The 27,545-nt window shown below is 40.0% G+C and overlaps 1 protein-coding gene across 44 annotated transcripts in view; it reads left to right on the top strand.

Annotated features, from left to right (window-relative positions):
- The window catches only part of BIN1 (bridging integrator 1), a 130,075-nt gene that overhangs the window by 91,408 nt on the left and 11,122 nt on the right, over positions 1-27,545 (top strand). For 4 of the 44 annotated variants that reach the window (XM_020805353.3, XM_072985250.2, XM_020805362.3 and 1 more), the window contains 6 exons: positions 273-417; positions 7,520-7,648; positions 13,498-13,608; positions 14,747-14,770; positions 16,893-17,012; positions 27,013-27,123. In XM_020805353.3, coding sequence (XP_020661012.2) covers positions 273-417; positions 7,520-7,648; positions 13,498-13,608; positions 14,747-14,770; positions 16,893-17,012; positions 27,013-27,123 — 640 coding nt within the window. Of the gene's footprint in view, positions 1-272; positions 418-7,519; positions 7,649-9,059; positions 9,141-13,497; positions 13,609-14,746; positions 14,771-16,892; positions 17,013-27,012; positions 27,124-27,545 lie in introns of all 44 variants that reach the window. The other 40 variants (XM_078380057.1, XM_072985256.2, XM_072985258.2 and 37 more) reach the window with 19 other exon arrangements.

The following is a 27,545-nucleotide window of genomic DNA, read 5'->3' as shown; positions in this document are numbered from 1 at the left end:
CACATTCCTTCATCTGTTACAGCACCTGTACATTATGCCTTCTCATTTGATCTTGACATTTTGTATTGGTGCTGCTTCTCATTATTTTGTCTTCCTCTGAAATGAACTGCAGGTGCATGCATACACTATAGTAGCACTAGGTTGTATACTGTGAAGTATTCTTAGCATTGCAGTGGAAAGAAGCATTTCAGTAACATTCCTAGGGATAAAAACAGGCTCATTCCAAACACTGATCATAGAACTCTCTCTTTCTCTCTCTGTCTTTCTTGCAGCGATAGCACAAAAGCAAACAAAGCCCCCTCATCTCCACCTGATGGGGCCCCCATCACTAGCCCAGAGACCAAGGCCGTCAACCATGAGCCAGAGCCATCCACTTTGGAAGCCCCTGGGGGAGGCATCCCTAAGTCTCCATCTCAGGTAGAAAGAGCTGCTGTCATCACTGCTGTATTTTTCTTGGGGAGTTACATGTGCCTCACTAGGTTTCTGTGGCTGTTATTCTACATAGAATAGTGTTTTTTCTCTCCAGTCATGTTATTCTATAATTCTGAATAAGCTTATCTAGTCTCTCTTGCCTAATCTGTTTTCTCTAACTAGTAACCAACAATAGTACTTTATTTTCAACAGGACCATCCATATGCTAAGCCATTCCTATTATATAACATTTGTGGGTCAATAATTGTATGTGAAAGCAGTGGAAGGTATATTTGAGGTAAAAAAGCTTGCATAGGCATGTATAGCCTGTGGGTGAACTATTGATATAAGACATCAGGAGAACTAGGCAGTGGAATAAGGAAGTGAATGAGCTGTGGATTTTTTTAAAAAGTCAAATGCTTTGCTAGTTGGGAAAAACAGGTTATGAATTCTGTTGTCCCTGTTATAAATGAAGCAGGTAAGAGAATTAGATGAGATATGGGGTAAGGGTGTCACCTTCCTTCATGTTTAGCATCTGTATTGGCTGTGTTTGAGATGCAATGTGGCACATGTGTATGATTGCCTTTTTAAAGAAGAATGAAATTGTTTTCAGGAGGTCAGTTCTGTGATCACCAGTCAAAAACTGCAGCCATCTTACAAACTATAGAGTGGCAACTGATCTTACAATAGTATGTCCCATATAAAACCTATGCCTTAACGTCCCCTGTATGATCTCCTGCTGCCAGCTCAGCAGCTGGGAATCGTACCAGTCACTGAACAGTACAGATGAGAACTTCAGCCTAATCAGAAGGTTAGAGCAGGAAATGACAAAAATATGAGCACGACCTAAAGTTATTTATGTTACAGTATTTTCCAAAGAGACATGTTTTGTTTTTGCCAGACAGCTATCTTAACAATTCTCAGTTATAATGGTAGTTGTATGTAGTTGTATCTGGCCGTTTCCATGTTCACCTTGGCCAGACAAAAGTAAGTTTGTTAAAATACCAAGCTGTATTTTGAAATTGTTGTGTTGATTTAAACTGTAACACATGTCCATGAATGATAGTCTTTGATGTTTACGTCTAGCTGTGGAGATAAATGATCCCTTCTGTGATATCAACCAGAAGTATTAATATAAGCTAGGGTAGGAAATGGGGGGTCCTCCACATATTGGCCCATTCTTCCTATCAGCAACATTGGGAGAACCATATATTCCTCATCCCAGATGTAAATGCAGGGCAATCCTCTGCATACTTACGCAGAATCAAGTCACAGGGATGATAGGTAAGTATGGGTAGAATTGTAACCTTACAGAGAAATCCTATATATACCTTCTTAGAGGTAAGTCATGTTGACTACAGTGGTACTTACATGCAGATAAATGTGTAGAAGATTGCACCCCGAACTTTCTCAGCTTCCCACTGAAAGTGACAAGTACTATTTTAATACCTGTGGTTCTCTTTTTTGTAAAACGATAGGCTAATCTTCCTGACATAGATGTGAATCAAATGCCACCTGTGGTCTAGAAGTTACTTCTTTGAAATGCCTTTTCTTATCTTGGAAATATTCTGACTCCAGATAGACTGTGTCCAGATATTACGGAGTGCATTAAACTTGGATGTGGAAAACCTTAAAAGTTCAACTACAGGCATTTCATTATGAAAGTAACTCAGTGGCACTTCTGATATAAATATCAGTCCAGGCAGCTGGTAGGTGGAGTGTCTGCTTTATTTGAAAAGTTGCAATATATACAGTCCTGCAAATTGGATCCAGGGAGGTCAACCAGAATTAAAGGACTTGTTTCTGTGTGTGACTTCTCCAGCCATCTAGGACTATATTTGTGAAAGTATGCTATTTTTGGCAACCTAGTTGGATTGAGATAATAGTATTTTCCAGGAAAAGCACTGGAGCACTAATCACTCACAGTCTCCATGTTTCAAATCCCAATTATTGCTATTTCAGACAGTTGAGATTAAGAAATGCAGGTGGTACATCTGCTCCCATTTAAAAACTGATGGTAGCCCAGATGAGGAATCTTTGGCCCTCTAGATGTTTTGGAGACTATATGATATCCTGTTCTGTAACTTGAACTATGTAAGGCTGATGACATGATAGCCATGGAGATTTTTCAGAAAAAGTGCCATCCATTACATAATTACCTAAACTTTTTAGGCTTTTGTATGGGCCTGTCTTGCAGAGCAATTACTCATATTAATCAGCACATTTATATCTGTGCATTATGTTTTTGGTAGCTTTTCTTAATGTCAATATTTACATGTACAATATTCCTCAAAGGAAGCTCTACTATAATTCCTTGGCTCCTCTAGCTGTATTTTTCATATTGATCCTGTTTTCTTTTCTACACTATCTCATGTCTGAATGAGAGGGTAAGGTCTAAAAGTGATAAATTTTTTTGTATGGGGATGAGATGATTTCAAGGCTTCCAGCTGAGTTTTAAGGAACAGCTAACCTGCCTCCACTGTTCCTGTATATTCTGGGCTCATTTTGGGCTAGTTAGCAACACACACATCCATCAGCATGCTACTGTTCAGCCTTTACCATTCACCTCTTTTTCTCTCCCTAAATGATAAATCTGATAGAAATGGATTTCTTTGAAAATGAAGGATGAAGTCTATACAGGGAGTTTTTCAATAGCATATTAACCTATAACTGTGTTAGCTGCTTTGGATTAATTAAAATGGTAATTTCATCCAGTAAACTAGACTTACTGTTTATGGAAATAGAACAGATATTGGATTTCTGGTTTTGCAGGGTTTTTTTTTTTTAAAAAAAACCATTGTTCTTTATGCTGACAAGATTAGCTCTTACACTATTTGTTACCTTTATATCCTGCACTTTCATTAAATAAAGAGTCTGAAGTGAATAACAACAGTCAAATCCACAATACCCATGCCATTGTAATAATCAGTGCTACAATACAGGTAAGGTATCCATGAATAAAATAGATTTGTCATTCTGGTACCTATGATTGTCTTCCTCTTAGATTAGGATTGGGAGCATGCAGCCTTCTAGATACTGGGCTTCTCCCCCATCCAATTTATAAGATTATATTTATTAAAAAGTAAATAAAATACTTAGACTTTTGATCCAGTTTCACTTGAACAGAACTTGAAACAGTTATCCAACAAAAGCTCACCATTATTCTTTAAGGTGTCACTAGATTTGGCCATGCTGATTGAATAAATTCGTCTGTCTGGACTTGACACACTTCAACCTTTCTTTCCAAGCCTTAAAATCCAAGGAAGTCTTGAATTCCTCAAGAGCTGGCTTCACTGATACCAGTCCATCATGATTGGTGTCCTCTTCCTAATATAATCTTCATCTTCATCTTCTCTGGATATTATTGGATTGCATGTCTCATTAGCCTTAGCCAATAGTGGAGGATGATGGGTGTTGCAATCCACCAACTTTTGAAGGGCTACTTCCTTCCCATACTTGACTCAAATGATACCAGTTAACTGTCCTCTTAGACTTTTGGAGGAACTTTCCCCCCTACTTATCTGGAGTACTTGGATGGTTGCTCTCTGTTGCAGACAGTGATAGCAAAGGTGCAGTAACTACAACATTACCAAGGGCACACATGCACACTCCTTTTTTCCTTTGTTGACTTGAATCAAGTAAGTTTTTAAACCAATATATAACCTTGCAGAATCTATATTATAGAGAGATTGGGGTGTGTAACCTGAACAAAAAGGTTGCTTATATTCTATGACCTCCAGCTGCCTGTGTTTTGCCTTTTCTCCCCAGTTCTTTAAAGAACATCAATCAATAAAATAAAATGAAATAGGCAGAATATATAAGATGCATTCTTATAGTTATATCAGTGGGGACTGATTAAGGCGAAGAACAAACAGAAAATTTATTGTAAAACACTGCCATCAGCTGGTGTTTTTTCCCAATGCATTTGCAGCCAGATCTTAGCCTTATAATTCTTTGTGCTCACACACTAGGGGCAGATCCAAAGGACCATAAAACACCGGATTTTTAAACCAGCAGAAGGAAAGACACATTCATTTCTTCACAGGAATTTCAAATAGAATATAAGTAGGTCACCTACAAAGAAGGAAAGCTGTTAATCACTTAGGAATGCTTCTGATAGACCTTCTCTGACACAATCCAGAAGTTGCTATCTGTCAGTGAATTAGTAAACTGGGTGTGTTGAGGAAGAAATAAAATCTGGAAACTTTCAGCATGAGTCTTTGTATGAAGATATGGCAGTGTTGACAGACTAGAGTTCAGCTAAGCCCTATTCAGCCCAGTGAATGGTATTTTCAAAATTGACAACTTCCTATTCTACACCTTTGTGTACCTTGGCTTACTACTGAGAAGTAGGAGTCAGCAAAAATACTTCTTAAACCTGCAGTCTCACTTGTTTTTATTCCTCCTTTTCAACACATTAAATCCTGACATTTTTATTCTGCCAGAGGTAACTTCAAATGCTATTGTTCATAATGCTGTTTCCTACTCACCTACAGAGATATTGCATAATTAAAATATAAAGCTTTTTAAACTTGAAGAGGGAAAACAAATAACTTATCTGACAACAATTTTATGGAAACATAAAGTGCACTTGCTTATTGAGAAAACATGCACTTAAATTACTGAAAAACCTCAAATTAAAAGAAAATATCAAGAAGAACCACAGCAATTTCAAAAGCTAAAATAATAAATATGTAGCAAAAAGCGTACAGCAAAATGTACAGAAAGGTGAGAATTCCTCTGAGTAAAGCTTCTGGTTTCTAAACAAGCATTTAACCACATTACCTGAATGCAGGATGATTTACCTGTAACACTGGCAATAAATGAAAAAAAAAATCGCCTACATGCCAAAATGCTGAAGCGGAGTTCTTTATTTCTCAGTAGAGTTCTAATGCAAGTTCAGTGGACGGAGCAGAAAAATATTATTTATTTCTTTTCTAAAAATCATGAATAGCATTTGAAGAGGGCATCCGAGGGACTTAATATTTTTCCAGATAGAATACCCTTTCCTTGTAAGACATCTAGACTTCAGCCAGTTTTTGTCAGAAGACTGTCCTGTTGAGAGCCTGGAGGTCCAGCGGGAAAGGGGTCTTTAGGGAGCCTTGGAAACAGAGGGGGTTGGATGGGAATAAGAAACTTTAAATTAAAGATACCAGAAGAGAGCTCACAGGCCTTTCATTCAAAATTCATGTCTAAGCCATGAATTTATTTCTAATTCTATTTTTATTAAAGTATAAGGAGTCATACGGTAAATTATGTAGCATTCTCCCAGGCAGCCTACATTTTCCCCATCTTATATGAAGCCAATGGTATGGGGCCCATTCCATTCTGTTTATTCTGTCCAAAATAAACTGCAGTCAAAATTCTTGTCAAATGGTTGTTTTTTGTGGTGCAGTGGTTAAACTGCTGTACTGCAGCCAAAACTGTGCTCACAACCTGGGCTTCAATCCCAGGTAGCCGGCTCAAGGTTAACTCAGTCTTCTATCCTTCCGAGGTCAGTAAAATGAGTACCCAGCTCACTGGGGAGTAGGGGTAATGTATAGCCTGCATAATTAACTTGTAAACCGCCCAGAGAGTACATTAAGCGCTATGGGGCAGTATATTAGCAACACACTTTTCTTTTTTTTTCTTTATTTGTACTAGAGCGTTGCACAATTTAAGATTATCAAGGTATATGATATATAGGTAAAATTAAAAACAAATTGAAATTTTAAGGTAATTAGACTATTTTTCACTAGAAGCAGGCTACATCAATAGCATTATCTTGGCCATTTGCTAGATCTTCTGTTGTACATATGGTGGGGCATAAATTGCATACACATAAGTGCTGCATTGATTGAATTTCTCCAGTCACAGAAAATTTGTCCTGTATCCAAGTTGCCCCATTTTACTTGACTATTCTTTGATCTTCCTATTTCACTTTTAAGTCTGTTAATGAACATACTTGTAAGAGGACAAAGCCATTTAAATTCAGACCCGTAATTTAAAAAGTTAAACTAAACGTAGCATGGAATTTTACATGAAAAATGTGAGTGTGTAACTTAACGGTTGTTTTAGTACTTCCTCTTACTTGCAAATCTACCCTTATTGAGCAATGTTTTTAGGGCATGTCCCTATCTTCTTCTAGTAATAATAGGGAACAAAAGATGCTCATACGTTGTTTTCATTGGAAAAAAAAATTTACACTTGAGATATTCAGCCTGCTGTTCCAACATTTTACCTGGAAGAGTGAATCATCCGAGCAAATTTACAATTTTCCTATTCATTTAGAGGCATAAAGTTGAGAGAAGTTCTAGGAAGGGAAATGAAAGAAAAACAAGGAGTGGGGGAGAGTAAAGTAAAGGAGGGGAGAAAGCTGTAATTGTGTAAAATAAAATATGAAACACCACTCAGACTGCTACATTTGGACCATGTTCGTGAAAGGAAGAAAAAAATGTGCAGTGCAATATGTGGTAGGAGACAGAGATTCCCAAACCAGCAAAATGTTCTTGTACCATCTGGGGTGTCACAATGGTACTCTATTATGATTCCAAAACGAAACTGGACCCAAGTGCTTATGGTTGAATCCCAACCATGCTTAACATGCAGGAAACTCATTGTAAGTTGTGGAGTTGACCCAGCATCACTCATCAGGTTTGTGTCATGAAATGTTGGGAGCATGCATCTTTCATGGACGAAATGATCTGGCTTGGGTATCTTCTGTCTCTCTATATAGATAGGGTAGTGCTGCTGTCTTTCCTGGCTCCTCAGCACTTTTTGATTGTAATATGTAAATCCCTACCTTGTTATACTAGAAGGTTGCATAAAATCTAATTACGTATGCATGACTTATCTTATGCATATTAATTGTGTTACGCTTCTCCTCTGCAGAAGGGAGCGCTGCCAACGACCCGAAGTGTAACTAATGATGCAAAGCCTTCTTTTGGAAGTGTGTGAATGTTTCTCCCTCCTCCCGTGTGTGTGTGTTTTTTTTTTCTTTTCGATCTCCCTCTAAACCCTCTTTTTGTAGTTTTAATTATTTTATTTTATTTTTTGCTAACCTGGTTCCTGTCTCTGGTTTTTTGGGTGTTGCTGTCTGTGCCGTCGCCATGTGTTCGCTTGCATGCAGTTGAGGAAAGGCCCTCCTGTGCCACCACCTCCAAAACTCACTCCGTCCAAGGAGATGAAGCAGGAGAACATCATCAACCTGTTTGATGACAATTTTGTCCCAGAGATCAGTGTGACAACCCCCTCACAGGTTAGCTTCTCCTTCTTCCCTGCCGTCCCTTGCCCCCTCCTCTGTCTGCTTCAACTTCCTATTATGTCCCTTTCCCTTTTGTAGAGGTGTCAGGCCATGAAAACTGCTCAGTGAGGGTTACAGCAGATGTGAGGAAACAACAAGATTTCAGCTGAGCAAAAGGGGTATGGAGCTCAATTTTGGGGGGGGGGCAGGGACAGAAACCTGTCTGTGACTAAAGCAGAAACAAAAAAGGAAGCAGCTTGTGTGGAGTGGCCCCACTATACTCCTTCACATCTTCCTTCATGGCAGCTAAGGCCATAAAGACCAAACCCATTTCTCCCCCAACAAGGGATGTGCATGGAAGAAAGCTTCATTCTTACAGATCATTGTGTTCCAGTTTACGTATATACATTTGAAGTCTCCCAGGTGAAGAGTTCCAGCAACATCTACACTTGAAGATGTGAGTCAGGATATCCATGCTAGTGCCAGAACCTCTGAAAGCAATGCCCCTATGATGTTCGAACACTGTTGGAAGAACCATGTAACAAGACACTAGTATAGACATCCTGACTCCATATGGCTTGTGGTGCATATGAACCTGGCCCATGCCTTTTCAGAGCCACTTATAATAGTAAGCTGAAGTACCTGCATAGTTTTAGAGTTGCCTACTGTTAGAGCCAGGGTGGTGGAGCAGATTGAAATGGGATGCAGGAGACCTGCTCAAATCTCTCCTTGGCCATGAAAACTCAGGGGAGTAGCAATGCTAAGCTACTCTTTGAACATCTCACATACTCTGAAAAACTATAAGCCACTCTTCAAACATCTCACATACCTTGAAAACATTAGGAGGGTTGCCCTAAATTGAAAGCGACTTGGCATGTAGCAACAACTACTGTCATAGTTGTTATAGTGTCCAAGGCCGGAAAAGTAGGGAGGTTATTCGTACTGATAGTAATTCCCTGAGATGAATGAGTTTTGTGTCAGTCACTTCAGACACTCCAGGGAGAACCTCCAGACAGGTCAGTTCAAATCCTGCAGTGTTCACTTCATTGTTCTTCAGTCACTAGCATCCACTTTCTCCTAAGAATTCCCATGGCCCCTCAAGCTAACTTTGAATTGTTGGCAAACTATCTGACAGCAAAACATTGTCCTATAGCTTATTGCCTGAGGGAATTATTAGGCAAACGGGACCTTAGAATTATTAGGGAAATAGATCTTTCTCAGGGATTACTTGCCTGATCCCTGTGAGGGGAGATGAAGCCCAGTCTGATCAGTTTTCTGGCTACATTTTGCACAACTCACATCATCCTAGTCATCACTATAATCATCATTGTGATATATACTTAAAAAAAACATTATTCATAAAAAGCATTGCATGACACCTCTAGCAGTTCTGTATCCTGATTCCGCTCTTCCTTCCCTACCTCAGTGCGGTGGCCTGCGGCTTTTACCTCTTCCTCCTGTTCGACGGCTGAAACGTTGCGTGAGGGGCCTGGAGTTGGGAGAAAAGGCAAGTGTAGGCCACAGGTTGCAGGGATTTGGGGGGTCACCTCACAAGAGTTTACACTGAAAGGGCACATAATGCTAACAGGTCAATTAGGATTTCCCTTTGAGGCTGGAGTAGAATCAAATACATGAACCTATCACTTTTTAAATATTTTAATCTAATGTTTTAAACACCAGGCCATGGTAACTGTAGTCCAAGATGGCTTTAAAGTGTTTTTGAGATAAATTAACAAAGGAGTAGTAGGCGTGGTTGAATCAAGGAGATATAAGAGTCAGAAGCCTCTAAATATTTATGAATTGGTCATTTCTAAAGTACAAAGCAAAGTAGCAGCAGCAAGGTGGAACACAAACAAATGAAGAAACAAAAAAAAATGTGTGTAAGTCTTCTGTGTGAGTGGACTGAAGAAAAGGATTCAAAACAGAAGTGGAAAAAGAGGAACCTTTGGCAAAACGATAGTTTCAGAATACAAAATGTAAGAGGTTTGTGGTGGCAGCATGCATGATTACGAAAAAAAAAAGGAGACCAACCAGGTTGTGCAATACTGAGAGCTATTTGAAAGCCTGCCTCTGGAGAAATGTTAATGGAAAAAGATAGGTCCAAGTAGAAAATAAGAAGTGAACAGATGTGAAAGCAAACAGAGCCTGCCTTGCATGAGGCATAGTGAGATAATTGTATCAGGTGGCAGGTTTGGCTGGTTTTAGAGGCTGTCAGAATCTTAGTTAATTCAGTGTGCATATATATACACATTGAATCAACTAAGATTCTGACAGCCTCTAAAACCAGCCAAAATGAGGGGAGAGGGTTGTCATTTAGATCTTCTGCTTTAGGTTCCAAAATCAGCCTTTTAAATGGAGGTAAGCAAGTGTAACAAGTAGGAATAACAGGCTCCTGTTTAGGGGTGATTTCCCAGGAATTCATTGGAAGTTGTAGAGCTTTTGCATTCTTAACAACTGTGTCTTAATTCCTAGATAGAAAACATACACCCAGCTCTGCAAATTCAGACGCTTGCTGGTGGCTCATATGACTGAATGTATTTCCATTTTTCTCCCGGATAATCATCTTAGAACTGCTGAGCCATCAAGTCCAGCTTCTGTCAAAGAGACACAGTGGGGAATTGAACTCCAAACCTTTGGCTCTGCAGCCAGAGGCCTAAACCACACATGCAGGGTTGGTCCAATGATTATTAGTTGGTGCTGCTGCAGGTAACTAAACTTAAATGTCATGAAAAGGAAGGAAGGAAGGAAGAAGGCACCAATGACAACACTTTAACTATTAAAGGACTTGTAGCCCTGCTTTGCATGGCAGCATAATTTAATTATGCATCTTGACTAGGAATGGTGTGGTGTATGATTTTGCTGTCAGTTTAAGGCAGCAAAATGACCATCCTTGATTGGAAAGTAGCAAAGCAGGGAAAGGACAAGCTAGAATCTTTTTCTCTTGCATCTGGTTGTTGTCGTTTTTAATGGGTTAACTTTTGGAGAGAGTGTGTGTGTTTGTTTTGGAGCTGTGCGAAAATATTCAGTCATGTGAGCCCATACCAGAAGTCTGGAGAAACATTCAATTGTATTAATATTTTTTTCAGAAGCAATATGATCTTTGTTCACAGTCTGAAGGCAAGGGTGGATGATTGATTACCTTTATCAGACCAAAAAGTCAGAACTGTATGCTAGCTTTTAACATCATTTTGGAACTTACTTCTAATGAGGGAACCTGACTTGCATATCTGGTCATGATTTTTTTTGAACTTTTATGTTTTTTTCTCTGCACCGTTCACATGTCTGTGGTGCTCAGCCTGATGAAGAACTATATGGGGTTGAAAGCCAGCTTATGTTTGTGATCCTTTTTTAAATAGTATAATAAAAGTATTGTCCATCTTTGCCTCTGGATCCAGTCGCATGAAGCTGTACCTGTTGCCTGGAATGATATAACTGGAATCAAATTGACCACATCAGTGAAAAATATGCCTTAAAACAAAATAGACATGATGTGGAAAATTGTAAGGTGTCCCACAATCTTTGTTTTCTAAGTAGTCAACTTATGGGGCTGATTCAGATTTTGGGGAAATGGTGCTCCAGGAGCTTGTGTTTGCTCCTTTGTTCCCTTTTCTTCTCCTTGGTGTTATTTTTTTTATTTTATTTTGGTAGCAGCTTTTAGTTAGGGGTAAAGAGAAAAGGTACAGTTACAATAGTTTCAGGGAGGAGAGGATTTAGATTGAGGAACAAGACAAGGGAGGGCAGGATTCAATGTCCTCTCTCAGGATGCAGCCTTCCCAATCTGTATGAATCTGCTGGTTCCTAAAACACAGACCTTCACCATTAGAAGAGATGATTCTACTCAGAGATCTCCTAATGGGCTCGGTTGTTTAGCTCTTAGGATAGGCAGATTTAGCAACTGTGAATGAAATGGGCAAATATGCACTGTTTATTTATTTATTTCTGAAGAAACGTAAGAAGAGCACAGAGGCAGCAGGGCACACCATGGGGAGCTAGAAAGGACAAGAGAGATTAGAAAAATTATTTGCTGTTGAGGGGGAATCAAAGACTCCAAATGAGTAAAGTGGCACTTTATAATGGTCTTTTTGACAGGTGAAAAAAAGGGCTGTCCCAAAAGTAGGCATTCTGGTTGTATATCCCTTGTTTCCTTTGATGTCTGAGAAAGCCGTGGGCCACTGAGCAGCCTTCCCTCCTCTTCCACACCTATTCTTTCCTTGTAGCATGCCTCATCAACTCTTACACCATGTCTTACATTGTACATTTTTGTGTTTAAAAAAAAAATAGCATTCCGACTGGAACTTATTTGGAATGCACATCACCCAAACTGGATACCATCATTCTGAAGGAATTTGGGTCTCCAACAGAGGAGTTTGATTCCTAGAAGTGAAACCATTGGGAAAAACTGGTGGCTGTTGCCTTCCATGCACTCCCTATTCAAAACACTGTTTTTTATTGGGTTAATTATTTGGGAAGTATGGGAGGGAAAGCTAACAAGAAAGAAAACCCTTGGGACAGCTGGTGCAGGTAACAGGTAAGATTCCAGCATGACTTATTTCTTTTCACCTCCCCCTGTATTTTTAGCTGAGCTTGGAAATCAAATGCCTGGAAGGCCTTACTTCAAGGAGAACCTGCGTAAGAAATCTTCAGATGACGAATCACATGTACTGCTTAAGTTTTAAGGTTTAATTGCTTTGAGTGGGGAAAGAGCAATTCAGAGAACTGTCTCTCTAGTGTTGGTAGTTCACTCCTTGTTATCAGAAAGTAGAGAAAGGAGCAAGCAAAAGATTTAAAAATGAAGTGCAGCTGATAAAATGTTACAGCTGTGGAGAAAGTAAAGAACTAAGAAGTATATGTATCTGTGCGCATGTGAGTGTGTGAAAATTATAATGGCTTTGGCTTGAAAATACCCACAGTTTAAGATCCGTTAGCTGGTCAATTATCCTTTCACCCAAACACTGCTTCAGATATCATTTGTAGTGTTGTGTCTTAGTTTGGTTCAGAAGTGTTATATTACTCTTGAGTAGAATCAAGAATTATCCTACTGTATATTGGGGTAAAGGAATAATGCTTGAGCACAGCTCTGCTGAAAGAGGTGGATGGAACCTGTTTGAGGTTCAGCTGAAGTGGGAAGAAAGTGTGGGTATTCTTGCCGGAATAGGGACATTACTTAAGTACTAAATGTCGGTATTGCAGGTGTGTGCCTGAAAACCCTAATTGTTAAGGCTATATAAAATAGTAGTTGATAAGGAAACCTTAATATATCTCTCTTAATTGGCATGTTATCCATTACTGTATACTGTACTTGACTTTATGTACTCAGAAGATGTATAATAGAACTGGGGTAGTTTGTTGCTATTGGAAGTAACACCATAGTGTGGAGATCTTTAGAGTATGGACTGGCCAACAAAGCAATACATTGCCAGGTTCAAGGTAGCACAGATGTATTGTGATACTAACAGCAGATGTTTCCTCTGAAAGTCCTCTCCTCATCTTTTTAAGCTTGAAGTGCCTAGAGTACAGCTTCTACAGGTGTGTTGAAAGCTTAAGATCCAAGAGTTTCAGATCCACAGTTAAGATCTCTCTTTGGATAGACGAAAAGTAGTTCTTACAATACTCTCTGAGATTGTAGCATGATAGGTGTGACAGCTCAAGCCATGCAGGATGTTGATGCCTTGTTTTTCATGGTTGTGTTTTTGCTCAAGCGTTAAGCACACTTTTTGCCAGTGGACATTTGCTTCTGCTTTTGTGCAGTAATGTTTTACACACATCTTTTGCACCTTCAGCTCCTGGATACCACTTTCCATCTAACAGCTGCTTTCTCTATCTGACTAATATGCATACTGCTTTTCTTCCTTCATGCTGCCAAGTTTGATGCTCCTGGGCCCTTCCAGGAGGGAGCAAGCCTGTTGGATCTGGATTTTGACCCTATTAAGCCAGATAACAGCCCCATAGGGAAGTCTCCTACGCCTGCAGCTCAGGTTGGTTCTCCACTACCATTTCTTGACTGCATTAAGACAGCAGAGACCGCATCAGTGCCATTGCAGGATGTACAAATAGGGAGCTGAGGTGACCCTGGAGGCTTACTGATGTTGACACTCTATAACAAACATTGAATAGTTACACAATGTGCTCACATTATCTTAGCCATTCTAAGGCCAATCCTATAAGGCAGGCAAGTCTATCTTATGGGTTATGTTACTCAGGTTGAAAGAGTAGTCAAAATCCTCTTGTGGTTGCTACACAACTAGCATAACTTTTGGCATCAAGTTGTCCTAAGTTAAGAAATCACTGTAGACATTATCAGTTGCACATTGAGTAACAGAACTCAGTATGCAACAGATAATGTCTACGGTGACTTCTTAATTTTTGATGGCAAACTGTCTTAATTATGTCATTTGTGTTACACCATCATAACTAGGCAGGAGGATTTGGGCCAGAGATTTGCCAAGGGTCACCGTTGGAGTTCCTGAGAGTCCATTAAGTTTGTAGCCTTAATGTATGACACTAGTCCTTGTGTAGAACTCTTCTTGCAAATCTTGAAATGGTTTTGATTGACCTTTTTTTGAAGGCGGGGGGACCACAATAATAGGAAAGTAATCTCTGGATTTCATGCACATACAGGGCTGAACAAAATTACAATGCATAACCTTTTCCTCTTTTTTGTTGTATGATGGCTCATGCAGGCATTACTGATAGAAGAGCTTTATGGAACAATATTTTTAAAAAGTTACTAAAATGAGAACCAACACAACATGGTTGATTCTTTTGGGTCTCCCAGAATGCCTGAGGCCTGTTTAAATGACTCATTGGTAGAAGGATCTCCAACTCATATAGCAACTGCAGAAATCAGAATATGATGTTAAAATTAGTAATCTATCTCCTGTTAGTAGCTAGGTAAGTTAAAGAACACCAATAAGGAAATGAGCAGGCAAAATAATACACAATATGCTTGGTTTGCTGTCAGTGTATAACATATTACTAAATTCCTGTCCTTAAATTAACTTGGAGTAAACCCTTAATAGCATATCAAAACTTTGTATGTTTGCACTTTCAGTGCTGGCTGAAATAATGACGTCTCTGTGTATATGTGTCCCCTCCCTTCTTTGCTATGCTTAGTCTTTGCCTTGGGACTTATGGGAGGTAAGATTTCTATTAATACAGCTTGTACGGTGCTTAGCTTGTACAAGTACTTTCTTCCTTGTCACAGTCGTGCGAAGATTGTCATGCCTGCTTTCCCTTTTTCTCCCTTGTTCTGTCTTGGTTACAACTACAACCTTCTGCCTTTCATCTGGTGCTCTGAGTGGAAAACTCCATCTCCTGTGCTGTGATATGAATGTGTTTTTAGTGGCATTCAGTGAAGCTTAAATTTTGTTGTTATGGTAGTTGCGGACTCTACTGCTCCTTTATTCCCCTCAGAAGGCTGCATGTCGCTTACTGTCTCTGCTTGTTGACCATGCTTAGTTCTTAGCTCCCATCAAACTAACTCATCCTCAGCATAAATGTATCATATATTCCTAGCCTTGTTGTACCTAAATCATCCATAGCAAAAATGGAGTATCTCTTTGTCAATGCTGAAGAAATGTACCTTCTTTTTTGTTTGTGTTTGGCATTTTCCCTCTGGGATAACTAAGGTTACAAAAAACCAATCCAGCACTGGGCATGTTGAAACATAAGTTCTTGCTTTCTTTCTGTTGTCTTCTAACAAACTATCGTTGTCTGTCATTTTTGTATATTCTCTATTGCCTTCATTAATTCTATGTCTCTACAGGATAATGCTTAATATGTTTAAAATGTGCACATCTGGGTTACATGTATTTGCCAAAATATGCCTTTGAGATGCCACTGGCCTTTCAAAAGAGCCAACCTTTTCCTGTTTCCCTTTTTCCTCCTTTGTGAAGTAGCCTTGTCTGAAGCAGCTGATTCAAGTTCCTTTCCAGTTGTTGTCCCAAACATTTTTTGTTATTTTTCCTCATCCCTTTCTTGTAATGATTTAGTAGATAGCCTTTCAATATGTATCCTTACAAAGTACAGTATAGGAATGGCACCAGATTTCCAGTCTTAAGGTCAAGAAATATATGGATATCACACCCTGCTTGCCTTTTTATCCTCAACCAAAAATATATTATTATATAGCTGGATTTAACTGCACTGGAACAAGAGTTGTCGAGCAGTTGAAGATTTAATTGTTTAACTGCCAATTAGCTGATTAAATGAGAAAACATTTGCAAATTTCAAACTCAATATAAAGGCCTTAAAGATCAAAGTATGTTATTTATCTGTAAGTTATAAAGTGATACCACTAACTCTTTCATAAATTTCTTCCATGTTAAGTTAAAACAGGGAAAGTAAATTGCTTAAGCATGAGATCCTTGTTTCTCTGGTTAAAATTTGCCTTCTTCGATTAAAATAGCAGTAGTTTCACACAAAACTCTCTTTGAATTTTCTTTGTAGAATGGCTGGCCTCCTTAGATTCATTACCCAATATCATACTAGCTGAAGTGGAAGCAACTGTCTTTTCTTTATTAAGTAAATGTGAAGACCGCTTCACATTAGCCTTCCTTTTACACAATTTACAATGTGGACCTGATCCCTCCGCCTGCAACCAACAAGAGTCTATATCACGGTTATGCTGCCTTTTTGGGTTAGGCTGTGCATAGGAAGTATGATGCAGAAGAGGAGAGTCATTTGCTACTATAAGAGGAGTACTTTGAGATGTGGAAGGATTGGCGTGACTATGGTAAAAGCCAGGACAGCATTCTGTTGGAAATGGACCAGCTGGATACTTGCATTAATGGGCCTCTAGGGCAGTTGTTCTGAAACTGTTAAAGCCAGGGCTTAAAAAAAATTCAGTGGGCCACAACTCCCAGAACTCTCCTGAGAATGTCTACTAGTCATAGTGACTGGGAGTTCTGACTGTTACATTCCAAAAATAACTTTTTCAAGCTCTGGGTAAACCACTGCCCGACAGTGCATCTAAGTTTGAAGCATTTACGTCAATCAGTAATTCGCTATTGCCAGAAATGTGGATGTAATGGTAATGGTTGCAGCTGCCTTTTCCTCCATTATCCACCTAGTAGTAAAGAGCATTGGCCATTTCCAGTCCACCAAATTTGTTTATTCTGGGTCTGTTTCATATTGTCTGCTGTCTAACTTCTCACTGCACTCTTCCCGTTTTTGTATCTTCCCATACCCCATGCCCACTGCTACCTCTGCCCATTTCTTGTTTCTCCTCTCTCCCTCCTTCACATCTCCATCCCATCAGCCTGAAAAGACTCCCTCTAGCAGCGTGCAATCTATGGATCAGGTTCCTGCCGATAATCCTAGCAATAGTGCATTCGTGGTGGACTGGCCTGACCAGACCACTGAGACTGAGATCAGCCAAGTAAGTGAAAGTACTTGAAACTGTTATATATTTGAGAAACTGTCCTGTTTCAGCCTACTAGCCCACGGCTGACCCAGCAGTGGCCTGTGGAATGTGCTGAGCCATGGAGGCTCAGGCAAAGTTATCCCCTCTGGCCTCCTATGCCCTTTATTTCCAGTGAGATTAGAGTTTATTATGGTTACATTCCATTTATCTGGAAAACAAACACTTGGTTATATGTTGTTCTTAAAGTGCTTGGTTTATGGCATAGCACGGAGGGGTAGGCTGAGCAGCCTTTATCTGCTCCACAAAAATGCATTGTACCTTTCAAATATTCAGAATTCAATGTTTGGAATACCTTGGAGAAAGGTCTCCTAAGCATTGCAATTATGATTGAAGAGTGTTAGCCTTAGTGCCAGGTCGCCTCTCCCTGTTTACCCTTTCCCCTGAGGGGGAAAGAAACTGACCTTGAGGAGAGCAAAGTTTGCAGCGAGAGAATACAAAGTAATGGAAGAGGTTTAAATAGAGTGAAGTAATTGTAGACTGAAAGCCCCATCAACTCTTACAGAATGATGTGCAGGATGAAATTCACAGCCCATGCAAGGCACCTGCATCAAACACTCTTCCTTCAGCCCAAGGATACAAGACATATTAAGGTCTTTATACTGTATATTGTTTTTGTCTCATCGGTGGCTCTGCATGCACAGTGAGAATAGCCAGATAGAAATACAATTCCTGGTTTTTACCTTCAGCAACTTCTAATTTGTTCATGGCAGATGTTGCTGAAGAATAAGGAAAATATGAGAAAAAAAATGAAAGGTGTGTTGTGCTCTGTTGCATGCAGGGGAGATCAGGAAACTGTGGTTACCATCAACACTATTCATCAATGTGCTGGTGTGCACCCTGCCAGCCAAATTGGGATTCCCTGTTAACTCTGTGGGCTCAAGGTCAGCTTCTTGACTCATATCAGTTTTTATTAGAGTTACAGTATAAGTATAGCGGCAGTTCTCTCTGCCTTTTACCCCCACAGTCCCACAGAGTTGAGTTTTAATCTCTAAACTACTTGTATCTGTTATATAATACACTACCAGTCAATGTTTTTATAATTTGATTGACTGTGCCTCATATTTTTGAATAATAATTAGTCTCTTGCATTAGCAATGCTGAGAAACAAGAATCCGATTCTGTTTAAGTTACATTGGTTACCAGTTGCTGCCCGGGCCCAATTCAAAGTGCTTGTTTTGACATATAAAGCCCTAAACGGCTTGGGCCCTGGATACCTGAAGGACCGCCTCCTTCCATATGAACCTACCCGGCAGTTAAGATCTAGCCAGGGGGCCCTTTTGAAAGAGCCGTCCCTCAAAGAGGTAAGAGGGATGGCTTGTAGAGAAAGGGCCTTTTTGGCAGCTGCCCCCAGACTATGGAATGCCCTCCTGACTGAAATTCGTCTGGCGCCGACGTTGATGACATTTCGGCGCCAGGTCAAAACCTTCCTGTTCCAGAAGGCTTTTAATTGAAATAACATCAACTGTGAGTCCTGATGGCAATTTTAATTGTATCATTTTATCTTTTATTGTATTTTAATTGAATTTTAAATTGTTGTAAGCTGCCCAGAGACCTTTGGGTAGAGTGGGCGGCATATAAGTTAAACAAACAAACAAATAAGAAACACAATATATGCTACTATTACTATTACAACTACTAATAATATGGTGGCCCTATGTGCTGCCACACAAAACAGAGTAGCATGAATCTGAGGCAGCAAAAGTAATTCCATAAGATACAGTAAACACTTCAAGTACAGTAAGCAATGGTTCCGTTATCTTGACAGGCTGCCAACCAATTTGCCTTTGCAAGGTGGTTGCATTTAGTACGTACACAGAGGTGGGATTCAGCAGGTTCTCACCTATTCTATAGAACCGGTTCCTAAATGTACTGTTGGTTCTTAGAACCGTTTGCTGGCTTGAGATGAATGAAGGAGGAGGGGCCAGGTGACCAGCGACGAGCGGGGGGGGAAGGGGGCACAATTAGCTGCCTCCCTTCCCGTGCCACACTGTGCCGTCTGAGGTGGGGTGGGGGTGAGAGAGACAGAGCCCTGGAAAGAGAAGAGGCATCACTGGGGGGAAAGGGGGGAGGATGACTCCTTGAGGGGTGGTGATTGACAAGGCATGTGGGCAGGACACAGGGAAAAAGTTTTGGGGTGAGACCGCTTCAGTCAAACACCCAACCGTCCTCGTTTTACTATGATTTTTTTCAAGTTAAAGGTACCACATAAGACTGTTGCTCTGCCTAGAAACAGTTTTTTTAAAAATATCTGAGAGAATATCCAATGCATGAACCAGTGACGGTCTCACTGATCCACGCAAGCAAGTATGCAATAGAAAAGTCACTCACACCACAAAGAGATCAAACCTCCAGGCCTCATTTAGAATAGCAAAGAACTTTTCCTCCTGCCTCAAAACTGACAGTTTTGGGAGACAAATGGCACACATATGGCCCACTCTGTTAGAAGGAGGAAGACAGCTATCAGTATTTTAACACTAGTAAGATTTACTATTCTTGAAGGCCATATATCCAGGTCCAAGAAAGGAAAACACATAAACATATAAATAGATAAGGGGAATTGAAACTCTTCTCTCAGAAGCGGCCGCTGAGGGTCAGTGGGGGAGGTGGAGCCTGCCAGGGCTCTGAGGGAAGCCATCATCACCACCAGCGCCTCCACCAACACCAACACCCCTCAAAGCGACTGGTGAGGAGAAGCGGTGGGTGCGGGGTGGAGGGGAAAGATGGAGGAGGAGGAGACCTCAGAGGAGTCAGTAACTGAAGGACTGATTTAGGTGGTGGGGTTGAGGTGGAGTGGTGACAGATTGAAAAGAGACCATACCTTCCAAGCCAGAAGGAAGTGTGTGTGTGTGTGTGTGTGGGGAATAACTCCACAACAGGTGCATAAAGGCGGCCTCCAGGTAACAACAAGCAGGGCTATCAGTCATTTCAGGAGGAGGAAAGGGGAGGGAAGCAATTTTTGCTGGTGAGTTATAGGGTGAAATAGGAGGTAAAGGGAAGGAGAGATGTGTCAGTTCTCTGTCAAACTTGGTCATAAGCACCCACTGTGAGGTGTGTGTTTGTGTGTGTGTGTGTTTGGCACATGCCCATAGTGAGGGTAACAGCAGCGGTATGCCCAAACAGATACACTGTTTGCGCATACCGCTGGGAGACCACTGTGGAAGAAACCCTCATCGGATCCACTGTCCTGGGCATTTATTTATTTATTTATTTATTTATTTATTTATTTATTTATTTATTTATTTATTTATTTATTTATTTATTTATTTATTTATTTATTTATTTATTTATTTATTTATTTATTTATTTATTTATTTATTTATTTATTTATCATTAGGACATAGAACCTGTTGTTAATGTATTTGAATCCCACCACTGTACGTACAGTGTTTCATTTCAGCCATATATTCCATATTTTATAAGCATAATTTAAAAACACAGATTTCTGAAGTACTGTGTTGCTCAATACTTTGCACAAGATTATGTATTCTATCAGCAGAAAAACCAACTTGGAGTAAATTTGTGCAGCTTACCTCATTGGTTGTGATATGTGCAACATAGGAAAAAAAAGGTGTATCTCCCCCCCTTTGCTATGTAAAATATGAAGGGGAAAATGGATTCAGGAAATAAGCATGTAGAAAACGGGGGATGCAGGGATGTGATGCTGCTGCAGGTTAAACCGCAGAAGCCTCTGTGCTGCACGGTTGGAAGACCAGAAGTCGTAAGATCGAATCCATGCAACGGAGTGAGATCCGGTCGCTTGTCCCAGCTCCTGCCAACCTAGCAGTTCAAAAGCATATAAAAATGCGATAAATAGGTACCACCACGGTGGGAAGATAATGGCATTCCATGTCTAGTTGTGCTGGCCAGGTCACCACGGAAACTGTCTACAGACAAACGCTGACTCTACGGCTTGGAGATGGGGATGAGCACCGCCTCTAGAGTCGGACATGACTGGACTAAAATGTCAAGGGGAATCTTTACAATTGCAGGATATGGAGGGAAACATAGCCGAGGACATTCTGGAAATGGCCCCGTATTGATAATGCTATAAAGAAAAAATAAAATGAAATGGCATTATAGCCCCAATTGAAATATTGTATATATTTCTGATCACCTCATTAATAAAAATATAGCAGAGCAGGAGAATTTGTGGAAGTAGTGACTTAAGTGACAAAAGGTCTGGAGCATCTTCCCTGCAAGGGGCTGCTTGGAGCTTTGTAGTTTAGAAAAATAAGTCGGTTAACAGGGGAAATTATATATGAAGTGTAGAAAGCAGGCAGTAAGATTTTTTCCCCTCCTGAACCCTGAATTATCCATTGAAAGTGGCCAGTAGTGCATTAAGTACAGGGAAAAGAAAGGACTTCTTAATACAGCATATAGTTAATACAGTGGTGCCTCGCAAGACAATGTTAATTCATTCCGCGAAAATCACTGTTAATCGAAAACATCGTCTTGCGAAACACGTTTTCCCATTGAAATGCATTGAAAACCTAATAATCCGTTCTAATGGGAACAGATTGTCATCGTATAGCGAAAATTGCTATAGGAAACATCGTTAAGCGAAACGCAGTTCCCAAGCGAAGACAGCCGTCTAACGAAACAGAGACCATTAAAAGACTCGTATAGCGAAGCAAGATCAAGCTCTCAAAAACATCGTAAAGCGAAAAACAGGCACCTAAAATTTAACCGTCTTGTGAGGCAAGGTCCCTAACATCGTAAAGCAAAAATCGCCCATAGGAAACATTGTTAAACGAAGCGCAAGATCGCTCCGAAAACCTCATCGTAAAGCAAATGCGTCATCATGCAAAGCAGTCATCTTGCGAGGCACCACTGTACATTGAACCTGCTGCCACACAGTGTGGTAATAGCTGCTAGCTTAGAAGGTTTTTAGAGACCTAGGATAATTTTCTCCCCCTACCTTTTTCTCTTTTATTTTGAGGGTATGTCTATCATTAGCCAATATTTATTTATCTATATTAGTTATTTTAATATTTTTCATTTCCTTCCATTATCTCTATTCATCATGACAACTATATAAAGCTTCCAGATTCAGATGTTCTATAGCACTGAATGTCCGTTGCAGGAGACCTCATGCAGTAGACCTTGTGAGCTTCCCGCAGGCAACTGGTTTTCATTGTAGGAAACAGAAGAACCTAGGACTGACACAGCAGGGCTCCTCCTCTGAAAGTTAAGCTATAGAACCCGTGTCCAATGAAATGGGTAATGATTACTGAAGATGTATTTGACTGCAGTTTTAAGAGATCCTCCTATGTGTCTCTACAGGAGAGCTAGTCTCACCTTCTAATATTTCGGTTTGCTTTATGTTATCCAATATTTCTAGTCTATGAAGTCATACATTTCTATTCATGGGGCAAGTGGTATGTCCTTAACATGGCTGGCTGGGGGATTCTGGGAGCTGTAGTCCAAAAAAGTCAACGTTTCCATCTCTGGTTCTTAAAGCTCTTCTGTGGCAAAACTGATGTGAAGTAATTCCATTGATACAACAGGGGACAAACTTGGTCGTTTGCTTTGGTGTTGTTGATGAAGTCTCACAGCACGGAGCCTCTGTTTCTGTATTACTTGCCCTTCTTCTGCACTTTCCTTCACAGTCTATGCTTTGGACATGAGAGAAATGCATAAAGTCATAGAGGCCTGCTGAGTATTTGCTTTTCAAAGTTAAGAGTTACCATATGCACCAAGGGTATCAAAGATGCCAAAGCTGTAGGTGAAAATAAGAATACATTCAATACAATAATAGAAAAATAGTACAGAGTCTCAGAAAAGGAGGCAAAATTGGGTAAAGAAACAGATTTTTAACAGTGACCACACAGGACAAAACAGTCCAGGAAAGTAATTGAAAATAGGAAAAAGGCAATTCCTGGAGGCTTGTTACTCATTGATCTGTTTAAATTTCATTTTTAAGCATCCTATAGGATATTCGTTTATCATGATTATGTACCATTGTATGAAAAAAATTATGAGGGTAAGAATAAAAGTAAGAATGTTTCCTTGCATAAACAGGCTTATAGTGAGAGGATTTGAGTTGGCCTTAAGTATAATGTGGGTGGTCACTGTAGTTATATGAAAAGTAGGCTGAGTGAGATATTTACAAATACAATAGTAATTTACTACGAATCATGTTAATAAACAAGAAGAAAATGCAAATATGAACAACTGACCACTATCCTAAGTTCTGTAGGGTGAGAGACACGGGTAGTGGCTGGGTCTCTATCCAATGCCTCATGCTTATAGTCCTGTTTGTAGATAAGACAAAAAAGAAGAAAGTTTTTTTTTAAAAAAAAGGTAAATCTACCTTCCTTACTAGTGAATAATTTTTTTAAAGACGTCCATTGAAAAGCAAAATTATGTGTTTCGCAGATGAATACTAGCAGTGGGAAAGCAGCCCAAATGAACCAAGCAGCATGTGTATGAAATTGATTAGAAGAATGGCTCATTCTTGTGACGTCATAAAGCTGTGTGCTAGCTTACATTTTCTGATTAGCTTAAGGTTGGATGTTCCCACATTTCCACAAGAGCAGAAGCTCATGTGAAACCAAGTATTTGTAAAATTTATGATAGAACCACTGCACCTGATCTCACCTACAGTCGCTTGGAGTGGTGGCAATCAGATGTGGATATCCAATCTATCTGCAGCTGAGATCAATAGCAACAGTGATCATTAGTCAGATCTTACAACTTCTATGCAGTCAAGGGCTGGGAAAACAGTTATCTAGGTCTAGGAAAATCCTATAGCTTCTCTGGACTCATATAGTGAGTCTGAGGGGCAGGGGGCAGAACAGATGGAATGAGACACAGGAGGATGCATTTGTTCTTTGTACAGGACAGCAGGAAATTGCTGCGTTCTTTCCCCAACGCAGGCAGTTTGAGAGAGAACAAGGAATGCATCCCCATGCATATTTTAACTTGAACACAGCATAACTTAATCCTCAGTAAGCATATGAAAAAGTGGATGTTCTAAAAAGATTTTGGGCCCATATTATTTTAGATTATTCTAGCTCAGAGGTCTCCAAACTACAGCCTGCGGGCCACATCCGGCCCGCCTTGCCTTTTTATCCGACTCAGGCATGGGAAGAGGAGGGAAGGGGGAGGACCCAAGCAATCCCCCACCCCCCTCTGTCTTTGCAAAGACAGCGGGTGTGGGGGATTGCTTGGGTCCCCCTTCCCTCCTTTGGCCCGTGAAAATGTGTAAAATATATGATGTGGCCCTCATACTGAAAGGTTTGGAGACCCCTGTTCTAGCTGATACTTCCCACTGTTCTGTCTTATGAAGCACTTTTTTGAATCAAAAGTACAGCACAACCATTTGCCTTATAGGGCATGGGACTTACATCTGGCTTTCCTTGGATCAGGGGCAAGGAACCTATGGTCCTCTTAATAATTTTTGTACTGCATAACCTATCACCACTGATTTTAACATAGTTGCTGGAAGTTAAAGTTCAGTAGTCACATGTTTCCCCGCCTTGTTTCAGAGGAACAGTTGCTGCAGTAAATTTATTTATTTATTTATTTATTTATTTATTTATTTATATATATATATATATATATATATATATATATATATATATATATATATATATATATATATATATATATATATATATATATATATATATATATATATATATATATATATATATATATATATATATATATATATATATATATATATATATATATATATATATATATATATATATATATATATCCCACCTATCTGGTCAAACAACCACTCAGAATGTCATAGCAAGTTGAGTTTCTGTCTTACCTCTTTCACAATATCCACTACCATTTTCTAAATCATGGATTTACCACGAACTCCCTTTAAGTTTCTAAGGTTGCTGCAGACCACCAAGACTTAACTCAAGATTTGAAACCCTAAAGTTTATTTAAAGTTTCTCAGGAAGGTCTTCAACTTTAGAGAGAAGGGAGAAATAAGTTAATCTGTTAATGCACACATTCCTGTTATTTTTATTGGAATCATTCCATACAAATTTAAAATAATAATATTATCACACTGACACTGACCAATTCTGAATCTCTCTTCCCATGGCTTCTGAATGTCTGTGCAGTGGCAAGAAATGTCATGTACTTTCTCTCAGCCACTCAGCATCATTCACTTGCATGTTCTCTCTATGTGCAGAAATATCACACCGTTATTTGCTATCAAACAACTATTTTCATAACTGATTTTTACTTTTGTTTGTTTTTAATTGTTGTTAGACAAGCCAACATTTACACAAACAAGCAAGGGAAATTAAGATTTTGTTTTACGTTTCCTTTTCTTTCTTGCTCTCATTCATTCAGTCTTTCTGTTTTTAACTAAAAAAGATCGTAACATTTCTTCAAGCCTTCACAGAACCCCTGTGATAACATTGTGCCTCTCCCCACCCATCCCGCCTCTCCGTGGGTCTGGGCACTGCAGGTTAAGAACCTAGGTCCTAAATCTTTCTTACCTGTATCCTGAATAGAACATACTAGACTTGAGAACTGTATGATTTCTAGATTGGGGAGGATAACTTGTGGAACTTCAGATGATGCTGAGATGGCAGCTCCCATAATTTCTTACCATTAGCTATGGTGGGTAGTGGTATGAGAGTTGCAGTCTAACAGCATCTAGAGGGCCACACGTTGCCCATTCTGATTTATATAGAGACATATAAAACTAGATAGGTTCTTACTAGCTTTCTCATCAGGGTAGCAGCCTTCGATATCATGAATGTTCTTTTCAGTCAAGAGGGGAAATCTGCCTTTGCAACAGTTTATATTTTTTACCATCTGTAGTTACTTCTGCTAATGTCTCTGTGTTGTAATTGACCAATGACATGCCATTTTCATAACGAGCTGTCTACTTTTTCTTGTTGGTTAAAACAGTGAGCTTGGTGTTTATGCATCCCATATCCAATACACAGGTTCTGTTGATAGAAGGAGCTAATTGTCAGCGTAGAATTCATAGTCCCCTCCCCCCCCCCCCAGTCTTCTCAGCAGGAGTTTTGTCTGCCAACCACATTTATCCAAAGCAGAATGAAAGTTTTAACAAGAGTTTTTGCAAGAAAGAAACAGCAGCAGTAATGGATGGGTGGGTGGGAAGGCCACAACATCCCTGTAATCATTTGGAAGATACAAAAGCTGTGCATGCTACGGGTCTATGCGCCAAAGGATGGGGCAACTATGCAGAGGTGAAGAGATGGGCAACAAACATGTTTTCAGGTGTCAAGTTTTAGTCTTTGCTTTCAACCTATTTGTAATTCACATGTGTAAAACCTTCATTGCATTGCAACCTCTCCTCTCCTCTCTTTTCCGCATGAACCCAGATTAACTCAAATAGTGCAGGAGACAGTACAAAGGTGAGTCTGCTTCAGGCCTCAGTATAAAAATGCTTCGAGACAGATGGCCTTAATCTATTCAAGACAACCACAAGGACGTAATATAAAGTCATAACTTGAGTAGTTCCAGGACTGTAGCTGCACTACATAGTTCTATCAGTATGATACCACTTTAACTGCTATGGCTGCCTGCTGTGAAGTCCTGGGTTTCGTAGTTTGGTGAGATACTTAGAATTCATCTTCTTGTGAACTTTTCTGAACTGTTGCAGAGCATTCTAGGCACCTCACCAAATTACGAATGTCAGAATTCCTTCTGGAGCCATAGAAAGTAGAACAAAACTGCTATAACTACAGTGTAGATCATAGGCTACATCCTGGCCTAGAGGCTTTTTGCTCTTTATAATAGTAGTGCTGTTTGGAACCATGCTAGCATACACATCAGGAGGGCCTGACACTGAATCCCAGCCATTTACTGTGTGAATGTAATTCCTTTAGCACTGATCAGCAAGAGCCCATAGTTTAGACAAGCCCTAAAAATGCAGCAGCTTGTGGCACTTCGCTCCAAAAGGCACACCAAGGTTCTAGGAATTTAACTGGCTTTTGTGTTGCAGTCCACAGAAGCCGCTCCTGCTGGTGCTGAGGCAGCTGGCAAAGAAGCAGTAGCTGGAGCTGAAGCTGCTAAAACCGAAACTGACTCAGGATCCGCCTCAGTAAGATTGCAGGCAAGGGAAGAGGGAGGGTCTGTGTTTCTCATTCTCCCCGGCGGCTGGCTCAAGCTGGCATATGAGATTAGTCACTGTTTCCCCCATATCACAAACAGATGCCAGCCCAACTCTAGAAGCTAGAGTGTTATAGCTTGTGTTGCCCATATAATGCCTGATGGACAGAATTGCTGGTGGAGAGACCCAGTTTACTGTACTTGCTTTTTTAACAGAGCAAAGCCCACCAATTATCTGTAGATGGCTTTTCTTAGGAAAACCTTTGCCTTGATGCAAAGAGCTAAGCAGACATGGCCGACAGCCAGTGCTTGCTATGACACATCCCTCCAGGCTGATTATAAAGGCCTAGCACAGAATCCACGACTGAAAAGTCTCTTTTGCTCTCACTAAAGTCAGCTTCCATTGTCTCCCCATGTCCGGCTGTG

The sequence above is a fragment of the Pogona vitticeps genome, chromosome 1 (assembly GCF_051106095.1).
Source record: "Pogona vitticeps strain Pit_001003342236 chromosome 1, PviZW2.1, whole genome shotgun sequence".
NCBI lineage: Eukaryota > Metazoa > Chordata > Lepidosauria > Squamata > Agamidae > Pogona > Pogona vitticeps.
The sequence above is the reverse complement of the archived record's forward strand: the minus strand, read 5'-3'. Positions and strand labels throughout refer to the sequence as shown.